General features: G+C 43.1%; 1 protein-coding gene across 1 annotated transcript in view; it reads right to left on the bottom strand.

Annotated features, from left to right (window-relative positions):
* The window catches only part of AHR (aryl hydrocarbon receptor), a 353,719-nt gene that overhangs the window by 138,546 nt on the left and 194,555 nt on the right, over positions 1 to 20,618 (bottom strand). Inside the window, exon 4 of the mRNA XM_069211815.1 lies at positions 1,359 to 1,448. Coding sequence (XP_069067916.1) covers positions 1,359 to 1,448 — 90 coding nt within the window. The remainder of the gene's footprint in view (positions 1 to 1,358; positions 1,449 to 20,618) is intronic.

The raw sequence follows: 20,618 nt of genomic DNA, 5'->3' as shown, positions 1-20,618 counted from the left end.
AGGGGAGAGAGCACAAGCACTTTAACACTAGTCAGCTGTGGTAAAGTCTGCAGAGTCCTAAAACCAGCAAAAACAAGATCAGAAAAAAGGAGGGAGGGAAGCAAAAAGTTGGGGGAAGACCACCCTATGGCTGTCAGGTCTAACAGACTACAATTCATGGAGTTGAAAAAGACTTTTTTGAACTAATACATACAAAAGTTATTTAACATCCAGCGAGTGTGCAGAGTGGTCATTACAAAGCTTTGATAGCACAATAACAACTGGAGCTAGCACCCCACATGGTGTTAGCTTTATGGGGTATGTATTAAGCAAAAGAGCACTGTTAATACTCTTAGGTTTCTATATTTGATTGTTGTCCCAAGAAGAAGTACCAAAATTTCCATATTGCTATGGATATGTTGAACACACACCGTCCATTACAATTACGAAGAGACTGGCAGATCCGATCTAAAACAGGAAAGTTTCCTCAAATAAAGCCAGGAGGTGTAGTACCTCACCGAATGACATGTCACTTGGATTCACCGAAGACACCAATCTCACCCTAAAGGAACAATTTGTCAAAAAGTACAAAGAAGGCATACTAACAGCTCTCTATTATAAAGAAAGTCAGACTGATTCTTCCAGAAAGAGACTTCACAACTACTATTCAAGTGCTCATACTCCTGATTCTGGATTGTGATAATGACCTACTCCATGGCCTCCCAAATTTCACACTGGTACTCTTTCGGACTTCCCACACACAGCAGTGCATCTCACTCATGGGCTGAAGAAATATGATCACATCAACCCCTTTTTTATGGAAATCCATTGGCTATCTTTTCCGAACAGCACCACCTTAAACAACAGCTGCATCATTTACAAAGCCATCGTGACCAGCGCCCGTGCTGATCTTGCAGACAAACTCCGCACCTCTGGCGGTTCTCGTCCCACCACAGCTAAGACACAGTAAGTCTGCAGACTAAGAAGTGTAAACAATAAAATAGTTGGAGGTCTTTTCCATCTATACACTCAGGATCTGGAACAACATCCCCATATCCACCAGGACCGCCCAAATGCTACTCCAGTTTAGGAAAGAGTTGAAGAATCACCTCTTTAAAGAACACTACATCACAGTACTTTCCCTGTCCAAAATTCACACTTCTCTCCTATTACTGATTGACTTTATGCATGCCTTTAACCTTGTATATTGCTTCACTAGTGTCTGGCTAGCTTCGCACCATAGAAATACCATGAACATACATACATAAATACATACACTTAGTCAGCACTTCCACCTGCCTCACGAAAGTGAGGTCACTCATTCATATGTTCGCTGGTAAATTCAAGCAATCAGCTTGTTAAAGAGGAATAACACGTACCTGTTGAAACCCCAAGTAATCCTGTATGGTGGAGGATGTATAAAAGACAAGACCCTCGGAGGTTACCACCAGTACAAAGCCAGTCAGAGCCTGAAAAACATAAGAAATCATTTATAACAGGACCATTTACACACATCTAACTAATACAACAGTGACATCATCGTGAGACAAAGATAAACATAAATGAAACATACCATCTGTTGCCGAATAAAGAGGTCAAAAGAACACAAATAATGAAAACATCAACCACATGCATATGAGATCTACCCTAGCTTAATTCAAAACGTGTATGTTCATACTCACATACAGATGTAAATCTCAATGTCAAAAACCCTGATGCTAGCAGTACCCACTATTCCCGTTTTACACATCTTAATGGCCATATCCACAATGTTGTGCTATGCATGGGCTGTCTAAAGGTATGAACAGCCACACAATAAACCAGTGTAATTTGTGGTCAACCGCTGACAGGTGCCAGTGGTAAAAAGGGAGTAAATATCACCTGCGCTCATTTTACAACTTGTGAAAGGATTTAAATGACCCTATTGGTGTACCATCAGCAGGAAATGCAGAATGCAGACACGGTGGCGCCAAACCATCAAGTGCTGCCACTGGGGCACCAAGCCATCAGATCCAAATAAAAAAATGCCTAAGGGCTTTATCAGTAAAGAATTCATAGTGCACATGGCCCCTGCAGCAACCTTCCTTTTAAAGACAAGTATAAATCTAACAATCAGCAGAATCCGGATAAAGAGACAGAAGTCACAGATAAGAGATCTGCCTTCCTTTCTTTTAAGGGGAAATGAGACCTAGATTTCACAGAGGCGTCATGTAACTGGCTATATGTGATCAGTTAGTAACCACAGAAAAGTCTGTGGCACTAGTAGTTGTCACAGAGACGATATACAGAATTTGGCACCCCTTAAAGGAGGCGCCTTAATACTACAACATGAGATAACAACATTTACACCACTTTAGTACCCTCTTGTCACAACATTGGAGCATGGATACCTACAAAGGGGGTTTTAACAGTATTAAGATCAACTCAAATGCCTGGCTGACCTTGCACTTTCAGAAGAAAAGATAATTCAGATATAATTCTTCACCAAGTGCAGTTTCGGGGTATTACCAATAGAGGCTATCTGTAGACCAGTTAACCACGGGACACCCTTTTCCCCCCAAGCCACTGACTTGCCAACCTTGGGTCCTATTCACAAACCTGTGTGAGCGTGAAAGTCTAACTTACTTGCAAAAATGGCTTTGGTTTACGAGTAGAAGCTATTCACAAACGATGATTTTGCACTTGTAATTCTTCTTTCTCCTGTGGAATATTATCTCCAAAAATGTAATATTAGGTTTGAGTAAATTCTACAAAGGGAGCGGGGATGGATGTTCCAGGGTAGGATTTTATCTGTTAAGTTTGGTAACACCAAAACTCTAGGCTCACTCTTATGTACATATTGATAGTGCCTCTGTTGTTGTACACATCAGTGGCTCATGGACTATTTAGGAAAAGAAAAAGTGATTTGTACAAATGCTTGAAACTAGTAGGATAATGAAGCATATTAGGTTAAATCGTGTACAAACAAAATTAATCCATGGGTAATGACGTGCTTTCAAATATGCAAGTCAACCTACATCACAATTAGTATATAACTTCCAAGACACTGAACAAAACGTCATGTTGTCTCCTAAGCATCCAATGTATTGCATTCCAACTGTGGAACTCTACTTTCTGTTTAAGACCCTTTACCTCTTCGGGGTCTCTGATGCTTTCCTGCCCCTAACCTTCTTCACATTATGTATATTGTAGTTCAACTTCAATGGTTGTTTCACTGTTCTTTTGCATTAAACTTAAACAATAAGGATAAAAGCCCATGACTAACTATGTATCAGTTCCACCCGGGCAAAGATTTACTTGTCCCAAAAGTCTCTGGCATTTTGCATTTTCGGCTCAAATGTGAGTGTTTCCTTACCTAAAGTAATCACCCAACACTGATCTATTGCTCACATGAAAACCACGAGTGTGTACTAACGGAGAAGAGATAGTCTAAGTTGGTTTCCCAAAAAAGTAGGCTTTCAGGGGAAACTTTTTCAACCATTTTGCCCACAACCTGTCTGCCAGCAGCATTTGTTAAGTTGTGGGCTGCAGTAGCTCCATCGTGGAGTGTTGCTTAGTGGCATTATGTGTAAATTAGGTACAGCGACAATATCTGAGCTGGCTTCTTAGTGCTCACAGTTTTCAATGGAACTGGACGTGCACAAACATCACCTGAATTGCTTTTGCAATAAGGACAACAACCATCAGAACAAGTGCACCTAGAAAACTAATCTTAATCCCTTTCGCTGCACCTATGTTTCTGGGATCCCTTATACAAACTATAGTGAGAGGGTGCTTGTTTTGTGGTCACAGTTGTGTTTGTACAGTAAGGCACACCTTCCCACACAAAACAATGCTTAAAGGCATATTCCTCTTTGTGTGTGTGCTGCAGGATGTAAAGAGCAATAAAGATATGTCTCCTTGTTACACCAGCTTCAGGTAGCAGCATTATTTGGCAAAAACCCAGATCTTTTTATACCTTAGTAAATCTGGGTTTGTGTGAAAATATATGGGGGGATATACGGGAATGCCCATGCTGCACTCATGTAATTCTTGCCCAATGCATGATCATGCAAGGCAGCACAATGCGCTACCTTGTGTTACCTTTTGGGGAAAAAGTGACGCAAAGTCACACAAATCAGGATTTGTTTGGCTTTGTAAATCTGACTAATAATTTGCACCATGGCTGCACCAAAAAAGTGGCGGAAATATAGAGCAAAATGTTAGTTTATCTGGGTCTGAATGTAAGCCAGGGAATGGCTGCTTCCAGTAGAGAATCAACACCCTCCCCTTACAATGCTTCTCCATTCAGCTGATTTGCCTTCAGTTTTCTTCTAGAAATAAAAATCTATGGTTTCCCACCAGAGCAGTCCTGAGTACTACCTGTCCGGTGTAAGGTAGGCACCGGCCCCAAAGGGTATTCTGGCAGTATGGCAAGGCTGGTGCTGCACGCCATCCTCTCTGGAGATGAAACTCTGCACGGCTTGTCTATTTACATTTTCTAAATTGTAAGCAGGCTCTAACTCGTAGGCAGTGGGTACTGCCCAACTGAGACCCTCTCTATCAAACTAATAACGTTTACCGAGACAGATCTGCAGTGCTATAGAGCTGCATGCTGCCCAATTCCCCAAGACTATGGTTAGGCTTGATGTCTGCTGAAGCTCTTCTAGCCTGCCCTTACCTAGCTTCACCTCTCAGCTCTCAAGCAGCACAGAAAGGCCAGAGTAAAAGATGCAGATTAACAAGATGCCAGCTCTAACATTCAACAAACCAGATATGTTCTGTGGAAGAACCATGTACCTTAGAGTAGAGCTGAACTGAGTGGTGCCTGGTGCAAATATGCCTTCCTTTTACCAACCATTTTTGTACACTCTAGCATGACACCCCACGTGCCCTTTTAGAGTTTCCATTAACCTCCACAATGCCTGGGTGCCAGGAGAAGTGGTATGACATCATGCTTTAGGGTCCTCTGACTTGACAATAAGAGGCCATCACTATCCTGGATTACATGTTAGATCAATTCACAAGGTGAAAGAGGTCCTGTGTGGTCCCTGTTTGGAGGATCTGTGCTGTAGAACCACTCCTGGTTCATAGAAGTTGTTCCTCTTCAGCGCCACTATCTGTTATCCCCAGCTGTGGAGCCACTGCCCAGTTGTCACTAGCACACCTGGGACATGAGACATGCAGTTTTCATGGTACAGACTTGTCACAATCCTATAAGTCAGATAACCTTTTGCATTGCAAACTGAGACCTGACTTTACTGCAGCAAAAAAAAAAATTTTTGAACATCCGTTGCAAATGTTGTACGGTGTAATCAATATAATTTCCCTTGCGATTGCTATCAACTAGTGACCTAGAAGCAGAGTGTCTTAGGAGTTACAATAGGGATGAATATGATCTCTGTGTTTTGAATTTTAAAGAGCACAGCATTCACAATAACTTAGGGGCCATTTCACAAGGGTAAATGTACACATGTGGCTTTACTTATGTGTAACTTACTATTAAAACTAATAGCACCTATATTGCTTTGCTACTGGCCTTCACCAGTAGGTGCAGACTTACATCACCCAAAACAGGGGGTGGAGCCTGCTACAATAGGATTTACAAGTGTAAAAATACTACAACTCACTTTTCACACATAAGTGGCGGTCTTCACCATCAGATCTGATAGTGAGTAATAGGGAAAAATAATTAACGTTGATAATTATTCCAAACAGCGTGAAAATATGCTAATATAAAATAAAAATGTAATTTTTCATACATTATTATTATTAACTTAGAGCTAAAGAATAAAAATAAATGAATGGCACAGCAATAATGTTTGAGAATTGAATAAATTATAAATTACTTTAATTTAGAAAAGTTATTACTTAAAATAATTTTTAAACTACCACGTTCGTTTTCACTTTTCTGTTTATCATTTTATCTATTTAATTACATTTTATTCAGTTTACATTTTTTAATAAAAATGTAAAACATCTATATAACATTTTTAACATCCTGTACCTGGGTTGCTGCATATGTTGCTGGACCTATGTAAGGCTAGCCTGGAGTATAGTACAAGTGATTTTGGTTCTTTGGGCCTTAGTAATTTTAGAAGAGCAATTTGTGAATAGCACTGTGCTCTCTTTTTTGTGAGTGTTCATATTTTCACGTCCCCCTTCTTGCCCCCACACCCAAGTCCCACCTTACCCCTTTCATTTAGCAGTAAGCATTCCCATTTTCAAGCCATTCCCACAGGTCCTTCCCGACATTTACCACTAAAACATACACCTACATGTAGAGAGACCTCCACCATCAGAACGGAAACCTTCACATAGAAAAGATAGGAGAGATGGAGGTCTCTGCACGAAGGTTTGTCAATATCATTTATTGTGTAGTACGTGAGTATTACTATTCTAGTACTACTAAACATACTGCAAGTGCAGTTTGTGAATAGGTCCCTTTGTAAACACGAATCTTTGTACATAATATAGGTGTCCAAAGTTAGAACTGTATTTTTGCCTTATATGTTGCTGCTTTATTGATCTGGCCAATCGCATTGTTTGAAGCTTCCTTTTGCTCTATTTAGATGTGTATATATTTCAGTTGTTCTTAATGTGTTCTTTTTATACAAAATAACAATTCTGACATATTCTGCCTTCCACCAAATCGGCCAACAGTGCTATGTTGTATCCCATCTCAACTTTAAACCCCCCTCCTGAGGTAGGCCTTGACTGCTCAACAAAGCTACCACATAGTCAAAAAACCTCAGCAGGCGATCTTTCCATAGCACATCACGAATCAAGCATCCTGGTTAGTAGGGAACACCTTATATCTCATCTTTCATCTAGCTAGGTTATACCTGCAACCACGCGATCAAAGAAAAAGCCTCAAAGTGGGGCTTTGCATTCTATCAACTGCATCAGGAAGTATTTACCTATGAAAAGCACCTTAGGACATATGCAAGTAAATCCAATCGGCAGATCCACTGCAATACGATTTAGTACTTTGCTACAAACACATGTACAAGTAGCATCCTACGTTTGAATTTTTCAACAACAAAATAATTGCCAAATAACCTCCCCCTAACTGGGGCTCTAGGCTTCCATAAATTGATTGCACCTCTCTTGGCTATGGGGATAGCTTACTCCAAATACTAATGAATTTCTCCTCTGAGCTCTACCTCCACCCTCACATCGCGCATCCTCCTTCACAATTGGACCCTGTGTCCTCGTCTTGTCTACCCAGGTAACACAAACACAAATCAAGGGCAGAAAATGCCAGTTCCAGATTCGCAAAAAACACTGGGCTCCAGAACAGACTTGGCAGTAATTTTAGGTCGGATTCTACTTCGGGGCTAAGTGCTGACTCCAGACTTCCAGGGACTGCAGCTTTCACAGTTTACTGGAAACGTAACCTTGGGGTGTTTTCTGCCTTCTGAGCTTGCAGTTTTGAAGACAGCCTACACCTAATCGGAAACGACTTTCAGGTTGGAATAACCAAGCTCCGGACTTCCTCCCACAGCTGAGTGCAGACAGGTGGCATTCTATCGGGTTTCATGCAGAAACCGGAGAGCCGTGCATGCAGGAAGACTCTTGAATAAACATTGCAAACTTAAGGCCAAATCTACACGTCGGGCCTGCTAACAAAATGTGTTGGCAACGTGTGACAATCAGTGCAACATGCCAGGTTCTTTCTAGCCCCAGGCACCTATAAGGCTTGTGTTTGCTTGCAGCTAGGACACGGAGCTCCCACGTGAACTCAAAAACAGCTTGTGGCTGGCATTCAAAATGAAAATGAAAAACATTTGGCTGACCTTTCCACCAGGCAATACTGCAAGAGAAATTATGGATAAATACTGCGCAGGGAAAAAAAATGAAACAAGCATAGGCAAAACCTTTTGTCAAAGTTGTACAGCATCAGCAAGGTGCTGTGCAGCATGGCTAAACGTAAAACAGTTTAAAGAAAAAGCACGATGATGTGGTCGTAGTGTCTGCATCACTGCGTAGGCGCATGGATACATGGTGAGGTGTGCATGCGCATTCATGATAATGTGTGCATGCACACGTCAATATGCGTGGGCACCTGCAAATGAACCAGGCACCAAACACAGAGGGAGTGGAGGGCACCACAGATGTGGGTGGGGGTGAAGCAAGGAGTAGGGGAAACAGAAGCACATGAAAACGCAACATGGAGGGAGGGGGAGGTAGAGATTTTTGCATAGGGCGAAGCAAGAGAGAGAGAGCTTGCAACACGGCGGGCCAGCAACATGGAGTGCAGGAGTGAGTCTCTGGCAGGAGGGAAAGTGATGTGAAGCGCAGGAGGAAGAAAACTGGAAAACGTATGCATTCTCATGGAGTACGTAAGCAAAATGAAAAAAGTAGTTCCCTGAAAGTGAGCAGTGGAAGGATAGATGTCAGCCAAGCAGAGAGAGACGGTAAAGTGGCTATTCACCAGTGGAGGGACAAGTACCAGATGGAAAAGCTGGGGCCAGGGAGGCCACAGACTAAGAAGCACGTTTTTGGTAACCCCATAACTGGTATTTTACAACCAAGACAGCTTGTCGTGTCAGGTAGGCCCAACTTAAAAATAATACAACAATTATAGTAGGCTTGTGGTAGTGATAAATGGGCACATATTGTGCTGTAAGAATTGATTGTGATAAATATTTAAATGCAATTTTGCTTAAATTATTACAAAAATACTGTTATTGGATTCCTTAAGGCTTACATTATCGTGCATCACACTTGTTTTGCTTGAGACCTTAACTGGAATATTGCATAAAGTGTCTTTGAATTTTGGAACTCACTGCAAGCACTCTAAATGAAAACTTCTCTAATATCAGCACATAAACCATGGTCTCTGGAACTATTTAGTAGGAATGTATTCGAATAAATAGGTTGCTCTTTGTTTATAGTTTTTTCAATAAAAATTTGTGTGGAATGTTTGACTCCAAGCAGGGCGGGCTCAGTTTTACATCCTTCCGAGGTCGGTAACTGAGTACCGTAAATTGAGACCTCTTTACATCTGCTGTCTTTGGTACACAGCAGTGGCACAAGTGCGGTATAAAGAGCTATATAAAAAAAAAAGACGTTAGTATCAAAAAGGCATTAGCCGCAGTTTTAAGGCGTTATAGTGGAACAATACTGTGCCTTTTCGGTCATGTTACTAGTTTCCTATCAATCAAACAGAAAATAGCAACTTGCTTCATAAAAACTATTGGTATTAACAGGATTTTTATTGCTGTTTTGTGTGGCCACGTTTAAAGAACTGACAACATTAATGCACGTGGCAATTTACCCACGCACTCAATATAGTAGTAGTGTGAATCCGAGGATGACGGGGCTTAATGCCAAGTGTTTGCAGGCACAATCAATGTGTCCAGTGCTCCAGAGTTAATGTCGTGGTACCCATGTGCCCTCCTGCCAAGGTTCTATTTTATGCCAACTTCGATTTTACAGCTTTACTAAAAGTTTTTAAAAAACAGGTCCTTGGGAAACTTTGCTGCGAGTGATATGTAATACAACAACTTTCTTGTTAACTATTCCGCTGTTGAGCTGGTGCCAATACTGATGAGGTAAATGTGTTACATGAAGCAATTTAGGATCATGTTTTGCTAATGATCGCTCCAGCCATGTTGTTCACCTCTGGGTAAGAGTCCTCCATGAAGTTTGGAATTTCAGAACCTACAAGTGGGTCCTGCTTCTGCTGTTTTCCAGTCGTCCCTGGAATCCAGTGAAATCATCTGCACTACTGTACCGGTGGCGCTAGGAGCACACAACTTCAAATACTGAAAGAAGGGTAATGACTCGTTGTTAACATAAGTACAACGATGTGAGGAGACTACACCGACTGTGCCGTTCCACGGAGAACCTAACAGCATTTATGATGCGTTTCATTAAATAGCGCAGATTCTGCACTAGTTACCAGTGTACACGCACAGAATCTGCGCTCTTAGCCACGCATTAATGTGTTTATAATTTATCACACGTCTTTCATAACAAACTGTGAATAACTGGATTTAATATTGCCTAGTACAATGACACTAAAGATGCCAAGTTAAAAAAAATACAGATCAATTAGCTTGACCGTGCACATAATATCATACCAGTGTCAATTCCAAGAGGAATCGGACACATTTTTTTTTTTTAATGAATACTGTAGCCGCTCCAGGGGAAAATCACATTCCCAACTATCTCTCATCACTCCTAAAATATCACTGCCTAATGTTTCCGATCCACCTCAAACATGCAGGGAGTAATTACGAGTGGATAGGTTAATTACTACTTGGGCGCAAAGCCCTATTTATACACGAGTCAGAATTACGAGAGTGGCTGTATTTAAAGTATCCGATGATTATCAAATACATGAAATAAATATATCAACTGTTGTTAAATTTCGGTAGGTCAAACCTGGCAAAATTTCATTCGAGAAAGTCAACGGTATGTACCGTACCATGTGGATTTATGTGCATTAAACCCCAAAATCTGCATTTTATTCCGCACAAACTGGTAATAGGTGTAATGTAAAGCAGCCGATAAATAACATACCCGTATTTAGGGGCATGATCTCTTCCTATTTCTGGCTGCCCTTTTCTCCATTAAAGCAGAAAACGGTTAAATCTCGTTGCAAAATGCAAATTGCATTTCAATTTGTAAGTAAAAGAAAAATATATTTGTTACACAATCACCTTGGTAGGTACATTCACGGTCGGTTAGCCCAGTGGGTTAATGCATATGCTGCTGAAATCTTTGTGAGAGCTGCGGGTCACACGGTGGCAAAAGCATATTTATTTTGCAGAAAGAGAAGCCAAGTGATTCATTTGTTCATTGTGGCTTCAGAAATCATGTGCTCTAGTCATACTCGCCAGCATCGTATAATTCTGTGCAAATGATGCTCAATGTTGTCTTGCACGGTCCTGTTATAAACGTACTAAAAAGAATAAACAAGAGGGGCTTGTACTTGTAACTTACGTTACAAAGGGAAGTTCTAGTTAGACAGACAAACAAACATACAAACACCGCTACGGGCCGTCCGTGCCTGCCTGAATTTCACTTTCCAGTCACATTTTCTTCTTCGCGGGGCTCGGGTTCGGCTGCTCGAGCCCCATTCCCAGCGGTCAGCTTGTGTGATCGTTGGCACGCGCTGGTGCTTACAAGCAGCCCCTCTGGCTTTCTCATCTATTCCTTAAATCTCACAGATCCACGCACTCCAGGTGAACGGGCTTTTGTTACGTGATCTCCGCATATATTTCAAGAACAATGGAATCAGTATTTCAGTTTCTGAGGAAAGTAACCAGCAGCCCTACATTATTGTATTATACATTAACAGGAATGCAACCTCCTCTTTCTTGGGCTTCTGTAGGGCCTCGTTTTCATCTTGTGCAATACACATTTATACCGTTTACTGTGATATAAGACGCGCACTGTTTATTCTGTCGACAACAACTACATTAAATGATTTGATCCGTTTGTCACTGTTGGAAACATATTTCTGAAGTGTGTATCATAAGTCTACCTAGGCTAGTTCTCCTTGCTCTATATGGAACTTTGGGCCAGATGTATCAAAGGGTTTTGTCCATTCAGTATCTATAGGAAAATGTGTTTGTACATATGACCCTTTATTCTGTTAAATTGGAGAATCTTGCTTCTTTTCTCGATGACCCAATGCGCGTGTCTGAAACACGTCTAGGGATAGTAATGTACATTTAACTTTATCATTAAATGCAACAGAAAATGACACGACTATCTGAAGGGGAACAGAGGCTGGTCTTCTTCCTGAGAGCGGTGATGCCTATGTAGTAGATGAGCAAAGCCTGGTGACAAATGACCGAGCGCAAGGTGAGCAGCGTGAGGGTTCAGGGAATACGAGGTGTGTGTGTTTGGGGTGAGAGGTGTGTGAGTGCAGGGTGAGAGGTGTGAGCAGTGTGTGAGGATTCAGGGAATACGAGGTGTGTGTGTGTTTAGGGTGAGAGATGTGTGAGTGCAGGGTGAGAGGTGTGAGCAGTGTGTGAGGGTTCAGGGAATCCGAGGTGTGTGTGTTTGGGGTGAGAGGTGTGTGAGTGCAGAGTGAGAGGTGTGAGCAGCGTGTGAGGGTTCGTGGAATACGAGGTGTATGTGGTTGGGGTGAGAGGTGTGTGAGTGCAGGGTGAGAGGTGTGAGCAGTGTGTGAGGATTCAGGGAATACGAGGTGTGTGTGTGTGTTTAGGGTGAGAGATGTGTGAGTGCAGGGTGAGAGGTGTGAGCAGTGTGTGAGGGTTCAGGGAATACGAGGTGTGTGTGTTTGGGGTGAGAGGTGTGTGAGTGCAGGGTGAGAGGTGTGAGCAGCGTGTGAAGGTTCAGGGAATACAAGGTGTGTGTCCTTATGGTGAGATGTGTGTGAGTGCAGAGTGAGAGGTGTAAGCAGTGTTTGAGGCTTCAGGGAATACGAGGTGTGTGTGTGTTTAGGGTGAGAGGTGTGTGAGTGCAGGGTGAGAGGTGTGAGCAGTGTGTGAGTGTTCAGGGAATACGAGGTGTGTGTGTTTGGGGTGAGAGGTGTGTGAGTGCAGGGTGAGAGGTGTGAGCAGCGTGTGAGGGTTCAGGGAATACGAGGTGTGTGTGTTTGGGGTGAGGTGTGTGAGTGCAGGGTGAGAGGTGTGAGCAGCGTGTGAGGGTTCAGGGAATACGAGGTGTGTGTGTTTAGGGTGAGAGGTGTGTGAGTGCAGGGTGAGAGGTGTGAGCAGTGTGTGAGTGTTCAGGAATACGAGGTGTGTGTTTGGGGTGAGAGGTGTGTGAGTGCAGGGTGAGAGGTGTGAGCAGCATGTGAGGGTTCAGGGAATACGAGGTGTGTGTGCTTATGGCGAGAGGTGTGTGAGTGCAGGGTGAGAGGTGTGAGCAACATGTGAGGGTTCAGGGAATACGAGGTGTGTGTGTTTCGGGTGAGAGGTAAGTGAGTGCAGGGTGAGAGGTGTAAGCAGCGTGTGAGGGTTCAGGGAATACGAGGTGTGTGTTTGGGGTGAGAGGTGTGAGCAGTGTGTGAGGGTTCAGGGAATACGAGATGTGTGTGTTTGGGATGAGAGGTAAGTGAGTGCAGGGTGAGAGGTGTGAGCAGCATGTGAGGGTTCATGGAATACGAGGTGTGTGTGTTTAGGAATAGGAGGTGTGTGTGTGTTTAGGGTGAGAGGTGTGTGAGAGCAGGGTGAAAGGTACGTAAACTGTGTCAGTGAAGAAGGAACAGTGTGTAAGTAATGTGTGAGTGCAGTGTGAGCAGAGTGCAGAATGGGTGGTGTTCATGTGAGCTGTGCGTGAATCCAAGGTAAGTGATGTGTGACTTGCAGCATGAGTTGTGTGCCAGGTGTTGTGGGTGAGTGCAGAGTGAGCAGTAAGTGAATGCTGGGTGAGCGGTGAGTGAATGATGGGTGAGAGGTGTATGAGTGGTGTGTGTGCAAGGGTAGATGTATGTGAGCATTGTGTGAGTGCAGGACGAGTATCCAGGATGACAGGTGCCTCAGTGCATGGTGAGCATCGTGTGAATGTGCACAGTAAGCAATGTGAAGTGCAGGGTGAGCGGTGTGTATGTTTGTAGCGTGAGGTGCAAGTGAGTGAAGTTTGAAAGGTTGACACAGTGGTGTTAGTGGTGTGGGAACGGAGAGTGAGATATGTGAGAAGTGTAGATGCACGGTGACACGTATCTGCGTGCAGCTTTACAGGTGTCAGTGCTGGGTGAGTGATCTCTGCTTGAAGGGTGAGAGGTGTCTGAGTGCAGGGTGAGTGTTGCCAGTGCAGGATGCACATGCAGAGTGAGCAGTGCACAAGTGTGCATGGTGAGCGCAGCGTGAATGGTGTTTGAGTGTAGGGTGAGTGGTATGTGAGTGCTGGTGGGACGACAAAAGTCACTAAATGAAGTTGTGCTTAACCCTCTGGTAGCCTGGCACAAAAGCAGTCAGGCTTAACTTAGAGGTAATGTGTAAAGTATTTATGCAGCACACTAACAGTAATAAACTGAAAATACGGCACAATAAAAAATCCCACATCTATTTAGAAAAACAGAGTAAACTTTAATAAATTATTAAACAGCAAAATGACAAAAATCTCATCATTAGAACTGGAGAAATGTAATTTTAAAGACTGTAGGTAAGTAAAGCGTATAAAAGCACAAAGAATAGTGTGGTTATCGAGACATGCAAGACTGGGTGAAAGTCACTTGATGCAGACTGCGATTGGAATGCAGACCGGATACAAGGACCAGGTTAGTCCCCCTAAAAAAGTTACTTTCAAAGTCCAGTGCAAAGAGTTCCGTTTCCCGGTTGATGGAGTCGCAAGAAGCAGCAAGAGTGTCGTGGATGGTTGATGAAGTAGCATGAAGAGCAGGCCAGGGATTACAGACAGTATTCACTGTAGCACAAAGATCCTGTCAAGAGTCGAGTTAGCAGGACCAGCAAGTTGTCAATGATGTAGCACAAAGTGCATATCTCGTGTTGCTGGACGTCGCTGGCGACCATTGTAGCATGAAGAGATGGGATCTCCGAAGCTTTGCGTGGGTGGGAGCCACAGGCAGCAAGATCTTCACGTGAACAGGCCTTTTCGCGAAGAGCCCAAAACTTCTGGAGGCAAATCACAGGGGGATACAACGCCAAAGATGCCAGGTGTAACAATGAGCAGTTGTGTGTGCGAGTGAGCAGTGTTTGAGTGTAGGGTGAGAGGTGTAGAGGTGAGCAAGGTGAGGTGGTTAAGTGAAGGGTAAGCAGTCACCCAAAGTTTTGTTTCAGTGTTATAGGAGTGCACAGTGAGACATGACTGAGCTGTGGCTGAGTGCAGGATGAGCAGGGGGTGTGTGCAGGGTGTGCTGTGTAACAGTGCAGGGTTCATAGGCCCATATTTATACTCTGTTTGTGCCGGATTTGCGTCATTTTGTTTTATGCAAATTTGGCCCGAACTTAACTCCATATTTATACTTTGGCGCTAGACCCGTCTAACGTCAAAGTTATGGAGTTTGAGTCATTTTTTGTACGTGAAAACCTACCTTGCACTAATGACATGCAAGGTAGGCGTTCCCGTGCAAAAAATGACTCTAAGGCATGTGCGCCTTATTTATCCTCCGGCTTCAAAATGATGCACATGGAGGAGGCAGGTCTTAAAACATGGCGCCCAGACGGATTTACGCTGTTTCTTAACGCCTGGGTCAGGGCAGGCCTTAAGGGACCTGTGGGCTCATTTCCAAGGTGGGAGACCATGGAAGCAGTCCACAGGTGCCCTTCCCTGCACCCAGGGACCCCCCCTGCCACCCTCGCCCACCCCTGGAGGACACCCATGGATGGGGGACCCATCCATGGTGAGTGCAGGTAAGTGCAGGTAAGTATATATATATATATTTTTTTTTAAGTGGCATGGGGGGCTTGACTTGGGCCCCCTTACATGCCACTGTGCCCAATGGCCATGCCAGGGGACAGAAGTCCCCTGGCATGGCCATTGGGCAGGGGGGCATGACTCCTGTCTTTGTTAAGACAGGAGTCATTTCCATGGGGGTTGTGCGTCAAAAAATGGCGCAAGTCAGGTTAGAGCCAATATTTTTTACTCTAACCTGACTTGCACCATTCTTTGGCGCACAACCCCCAGTATTCCCTTCGCCTCTGCTGCCCGGTTACCGTAATTTATTTTGACGCTAACCAGGCCGCAGCGCCGGCTAACGTCATTCCATAAATAAGGCACCCGGCTGGAGCATTGTAATGGCGTTAGCCGGTGGTAAACTTTTTGACGCAAATCTTCCCAAGCCCTGATTTGCGTCAAAAAGTATAAATATGGGCCAGAGTGTGTGACTACAGGGTAAAAGCAGCATGTGCAGTGGTTGAGAGGTTTATAAGTGCAGGGTGCTAAGTTTGTGAGTGCAGGGTAAGTGGTGTGTGGGTATAAGTGCAGGATGAGAGATGTGCCCATGTGAATTCAGAGTGAGTATCATGCTTTAATGAGTCCTAAGTACAGGAGATTTAACCCATTAGGTTTGCGACTCCATGGAAGGAACACTCAGGATAAAATAAGATTTAGCTTTGTTCCTTGTGTTCAAAGTCATGCTTCTATCACACCAGACACTTTCTTGGCAAACAAGAAATCCGCCATAAAAACTGATGTGCTGCCACCACTGTATCATATCGATGTCCCTTGCAAGCAAGTCACAAAATCTGCTGAGTGGTCTTATCCGAAGCACCGATGAAGTCTAAGAGAAGCAGAATGGGAGATACAAGTTTCCCAGTAATATGAAGAAGGAGTGGTATAAAGCGTATACAGTCAGCTGTCACAATAGAGAGTAGGGATCGAGTCATGTAAACACAGTTTAGTTTTAATAAGGGGGCCTCCATAATTAGGATTCCTGAAAAAACTGCAAGCCCATTTTTTAAAAAAAAGTGAAAAGGCCCTGTGTGTAGCGAGATGCTGCCTGCTGTCTCAGCCTTGAGGATGCAGAAAAAAATATCAGACAACCGAAGTTATTACTACCTACTAGCAACAAATGACTCAAGTCCTTTGCGTGTTGCGTCAAAACAGGTACCAATCGTACCTCGACAGAGTGACTTTAAATTCATATACCTTGAATATCATACTTCCAAGTTGTCCTGAGAACTCTTCTCCTAGCAGAAGAAGAGACTGGTTCACTTTCCTTGTGTCCCTCATAGGATATGGCGCAGTTGGGACTCTGATGTATTTGAGAATTCGGAATTTTGAGTAATCTGGGTGTCAGTAGGTAATTATAGTCTGGATACAGCCACGGATTTCCTCATTAAAGACCGCCACTCTCATCTAGCCTGGCTGCATAACCAAGGGGCCAGATGTAGCAAGTTCTGAATCGCAAATTTGGATGCAGAACGGTGTCTCAGACACCGTCTGCGAATCGCTATGGGGTCACAAAGACACACCTCATTAATATTAATGAGGTGGGTCGCATTTTGCAACCACATAGCGAGTCCCTGCACTCACAGAGATGGTGGCCTGCTGAAGACAGCAGACCTCCATGTCTGTGACTTCTTTTTAAAGAAAGCATTTTTTTTTGTATTGCAGCCCGTTTTCCTTAAAGGAAAACGAGTTGCAATACAAAAAAAATAACGAAACCCATGGGGACCCCTTCCCTTTTGTGAATGGGTTACCACCAGTGTGACACTGGTGGTAACTGCGAATTGCTTTGCGACCGCGTTTGCGGTCACAAAGCAATTTAGCATTGTGATGCGAGTCGCAAATAGGAAGGGGACACCCCTTCCTATTTGCGAGTCGCATTCACATTTTGCGAGTCGGTACCGACTCGCAAAATGTGAATGAGCATCGCAATGAGCATTTTGTATGGCGCCAACTACGATTTTCGCTGTTTGCACCATGCAAAATGCTTCCTACATCTGGCCCTATGTCCTCCTTACAGCAATTCTTTATCCTACTAAACCTAAATTCCTTTACAGAAAAGCTGCTTAGGTACTAGGCAGTTTTTTATACACAAAAACCTGAGATTAATAATCTGCTATGAAACGAGTCCAACTTGCCCTTTAATGTTGGCCTGCATAGTTATGAGATGAGCTTGTGGAACAAAAGATGAGCACGCACTGCTGTGTTCTGCCACACCTAATAATTTTTGAAAATGCTAGTTTCTTCTTTTCATATTTACTTCCAAATGTTTCCACTACCTACTTTGGAACATTTTCTGAATATCGTAAACTAGATGAAAAAATTTGGCAAATCTTCAACTCTTGGTACTAATTCCAAATTTAGAAGGTCATGTTTTATGCTTGCAGACTCAATATGATTTTGAAATTCCACAATCGCTTCAGTGGTTCTTAACTTTTTGACTTCTGTGGACCCCTCACCGAATCATTACTGGAATCCAGCTACCCCCCACTGAGGGGCCATTGGAATTCGGTGACCGCCAATCCAAAGCAATTTCTCTGATTTCGACATCAAATTAATACACGAAAATACAAAACCAAGTATGTACCAAACAAATGTGCAAATATTGAAATATGTTGTGTAGTGCACAATTAAATATAAAAAATGTTTTCATATTTTTTACTGTATTTCTTTATTTGTATACACCTTGTTCATTTTAATTGATTCATTTTAATATTGTTTAATTTTGTGAAACAGTAAGGGACCCCCTAAATAGGCCTTGCGGTTCTCCAGGGCTCCCGGGTCCACAGGTTAAGTAATACTGTATTAGAATTTTTTTAACATTATTATTCCACGTATACTCACCTTTCCCTGTCTGTTTATATGAAAAAGATTATACATGATAGCATGCTGACAAACCAGACACACATATAGCCTATGCTCAGTTGGTGAGTAGAGTCTAGCCTGAGATATACATCAAACTTTAACTTAATTGTTTGCAGATCTACAGTCTTTGTAAAAAAAAAAAATGCAAAAAAAAATGCCACCCAGCACTAAAAGCAAATGGCTTAAGATATTGTCACCAACACAAATCAATGCCAATATGAGGCTCTAGCAGGCTCTAATAGGAAGTAGCCGATTACACTGGCTAATCTATTCTACTACATTCGAGAGATATAGCCAGCTAGAAGGCGCACTGCTGAGATATACAGAGATTCTCTGGTCATTAGTTTGAAGACCCGCTCAGAATAATAGAAACACCTATCATTTAAAGGCACACGTCAATTATGTAGCACTATATGAAAAAGCTACCTTTTATTATGTGCAAAAAATGCTACTATCTTAAAAACATGTATTCTACTTTTTTAACAATGTTTAAGCTTACAAGACTTTTCTGGGAATCTATGTAAGATAAAGGTTGAATAGTCATTCCCATGGAAGACCTAAACAACCTTAATAAAAATACAAATACAAAAAAGTATCCTGGGACCAAAACCCGGCTCCTTCTGACCCTGGAATGAATGGCAGCATTCTCACATTTGCTATATTTGGTAGACCTTAAAAAACTCAGAATACCAATTGGGCTCTCTAAACTTCAGTGATTTCCTGTTTGTTTCCATGATCTGAGGTACCATCAGGAATTACTAATTTGGGAGATTCTCAGGCTACACTATTTTATTTATAACACGGCCACTTCGGCATTCATTACGAGCGGTATCTTAATTCCGACGGGGCTGGTGACAGCAGTTACTGGCACTACTGGAATAACGAGATCTACAGGAACAGCTGCAAATATTTTTATTTTCACATGAAGATTTTGGCTGTGTTTGAAAGTCTGAAGGAAGAAGAGAAGTGACTGGGGGAATCGGGAGCGGAATTACAAACTGATCTGGTCCAACTTATAATTGTCCATATTTTCCCAATTCTCGGCGTTGTACAAGTAACCCAGAGCTTGTAAAATTAAGAGCCCCTTTTTTCAGGGCACGCATAATTACGGCCTTACACCCTCATTACCAATAATGTGCAAATGCCGATCCAGGTGTGAAATGGCAACTGCACCTGAATCAGGAGTAAACCCCGAGAGGTGTATGCTTCTCAAGAACAATTTCATGCAAGTCAAAACTTGCCACAAATCGGGTGGGCAAACAATACACAATTGACATTCTTGACTCTTCATCTTCAATTTAGATGTGTGAACTCAGAAAATGATGTTTTTCCTGCACGTTCCCTCACATTCTGCAGCCCTTACACCTATGGCAAGCAGGTCAGCATTCACATCCTTCAAATACAAAACATCTACATCCCAGTCTGCGAACAACGGTAAGATGCTGGTCTCGGCTTTCGGAAAACTAGCTTTAACTCATAGCTGCTGGGCAGCAATGAATACATTCTTGGCAGAAATACACAGAAAGAGAGCAAGGGAAGCAAGGCTAACCCACACCGCTTCCCAAAAGAAACTATATAATCACAAAAGGTGTGGGGTAGTCTTTTAACCAGTGTCTGGTTATTTTAGGTTGCTTGAAAAGGGGTGCTGTGTTGACCTACAGGAAAATCCCCCGCCATTCCTGTAGGTCAACACAGCACCCCTTATCAAGCAACCTAAAATAATCAGACACTGGTTAAAAGACTAACCCAGTCTTACCCCCTGTTCCCACTACCCCACACCTTTTGTGATTATATACATTCTTGGCAGATCACACTGAATCCGTGGCCCTGATTCTCAGAGAAAGGCATAAACCTTCACCATGGGCTTACCCACTAGGACAAGTGTAGATTTATGACTACTTGGGTTTATCAAGCCTTTTCAGGCTACGCTTAGAGTCCTGTGTCAGTCAGTGCTTAATTTGCAAATGAATGAGTGCCAGTGCTCAAAGCTGTTATCACCAAGCACTATCCTCATAGCTTTCTACAACAAGAATTTCAAAAGTCCCAGGAAGCCAAGAACACTTGCACTGTGCCTGGAGCACCAGCCTTCGATCTTCCTGCCATGACCAGTGTTCCCTGTAAGGAGGCAAAGAGAGCCTATGGATTGTGAGGCACAGCAGAGATCCTTGTGAGCGCATCTAGGTGAGTAAAGTGTGAGGTACCTGGTCCATATGGCACAGCTGTTGCAAGAGACAGCTTTCTATCCTTTTGAGGATGTTGGCACTCCATACCAGAGCTCCTGGGAAGTTTCAAGCCCTTGCTCATGGCCCCTGTCTGCCAGGAGGCAGCCAATAGGATCACTGGGGCCACTGGCTGGTACAACCAACATAGTTGGAACCACTGGCTGGTACAGCCAGCATTGTTGGAATTGTCCCTCTTGCCCATGACCCCTGTATGCCAGGACGGGGCCAACAAGG

Source organism: Pleurodeles waltl, chromosome 10 (assembly GCF_031143425.1).
Source record: "Pleurodeles waltl isolate 20211129_DDA chromosome 10, aPleWal1.hap1.20221129, whole genome shotgun sequence".
Classification (NCBI taxonomy): Eukaryota; Metazoa; Chordata; class Amphibia; order Caudata; family Salamandridae; genus Pleurodeles; species Pleurodeles waltl.
This window is presented reverse-complemented; position numbering and strand designations above follow the sequence as displayed.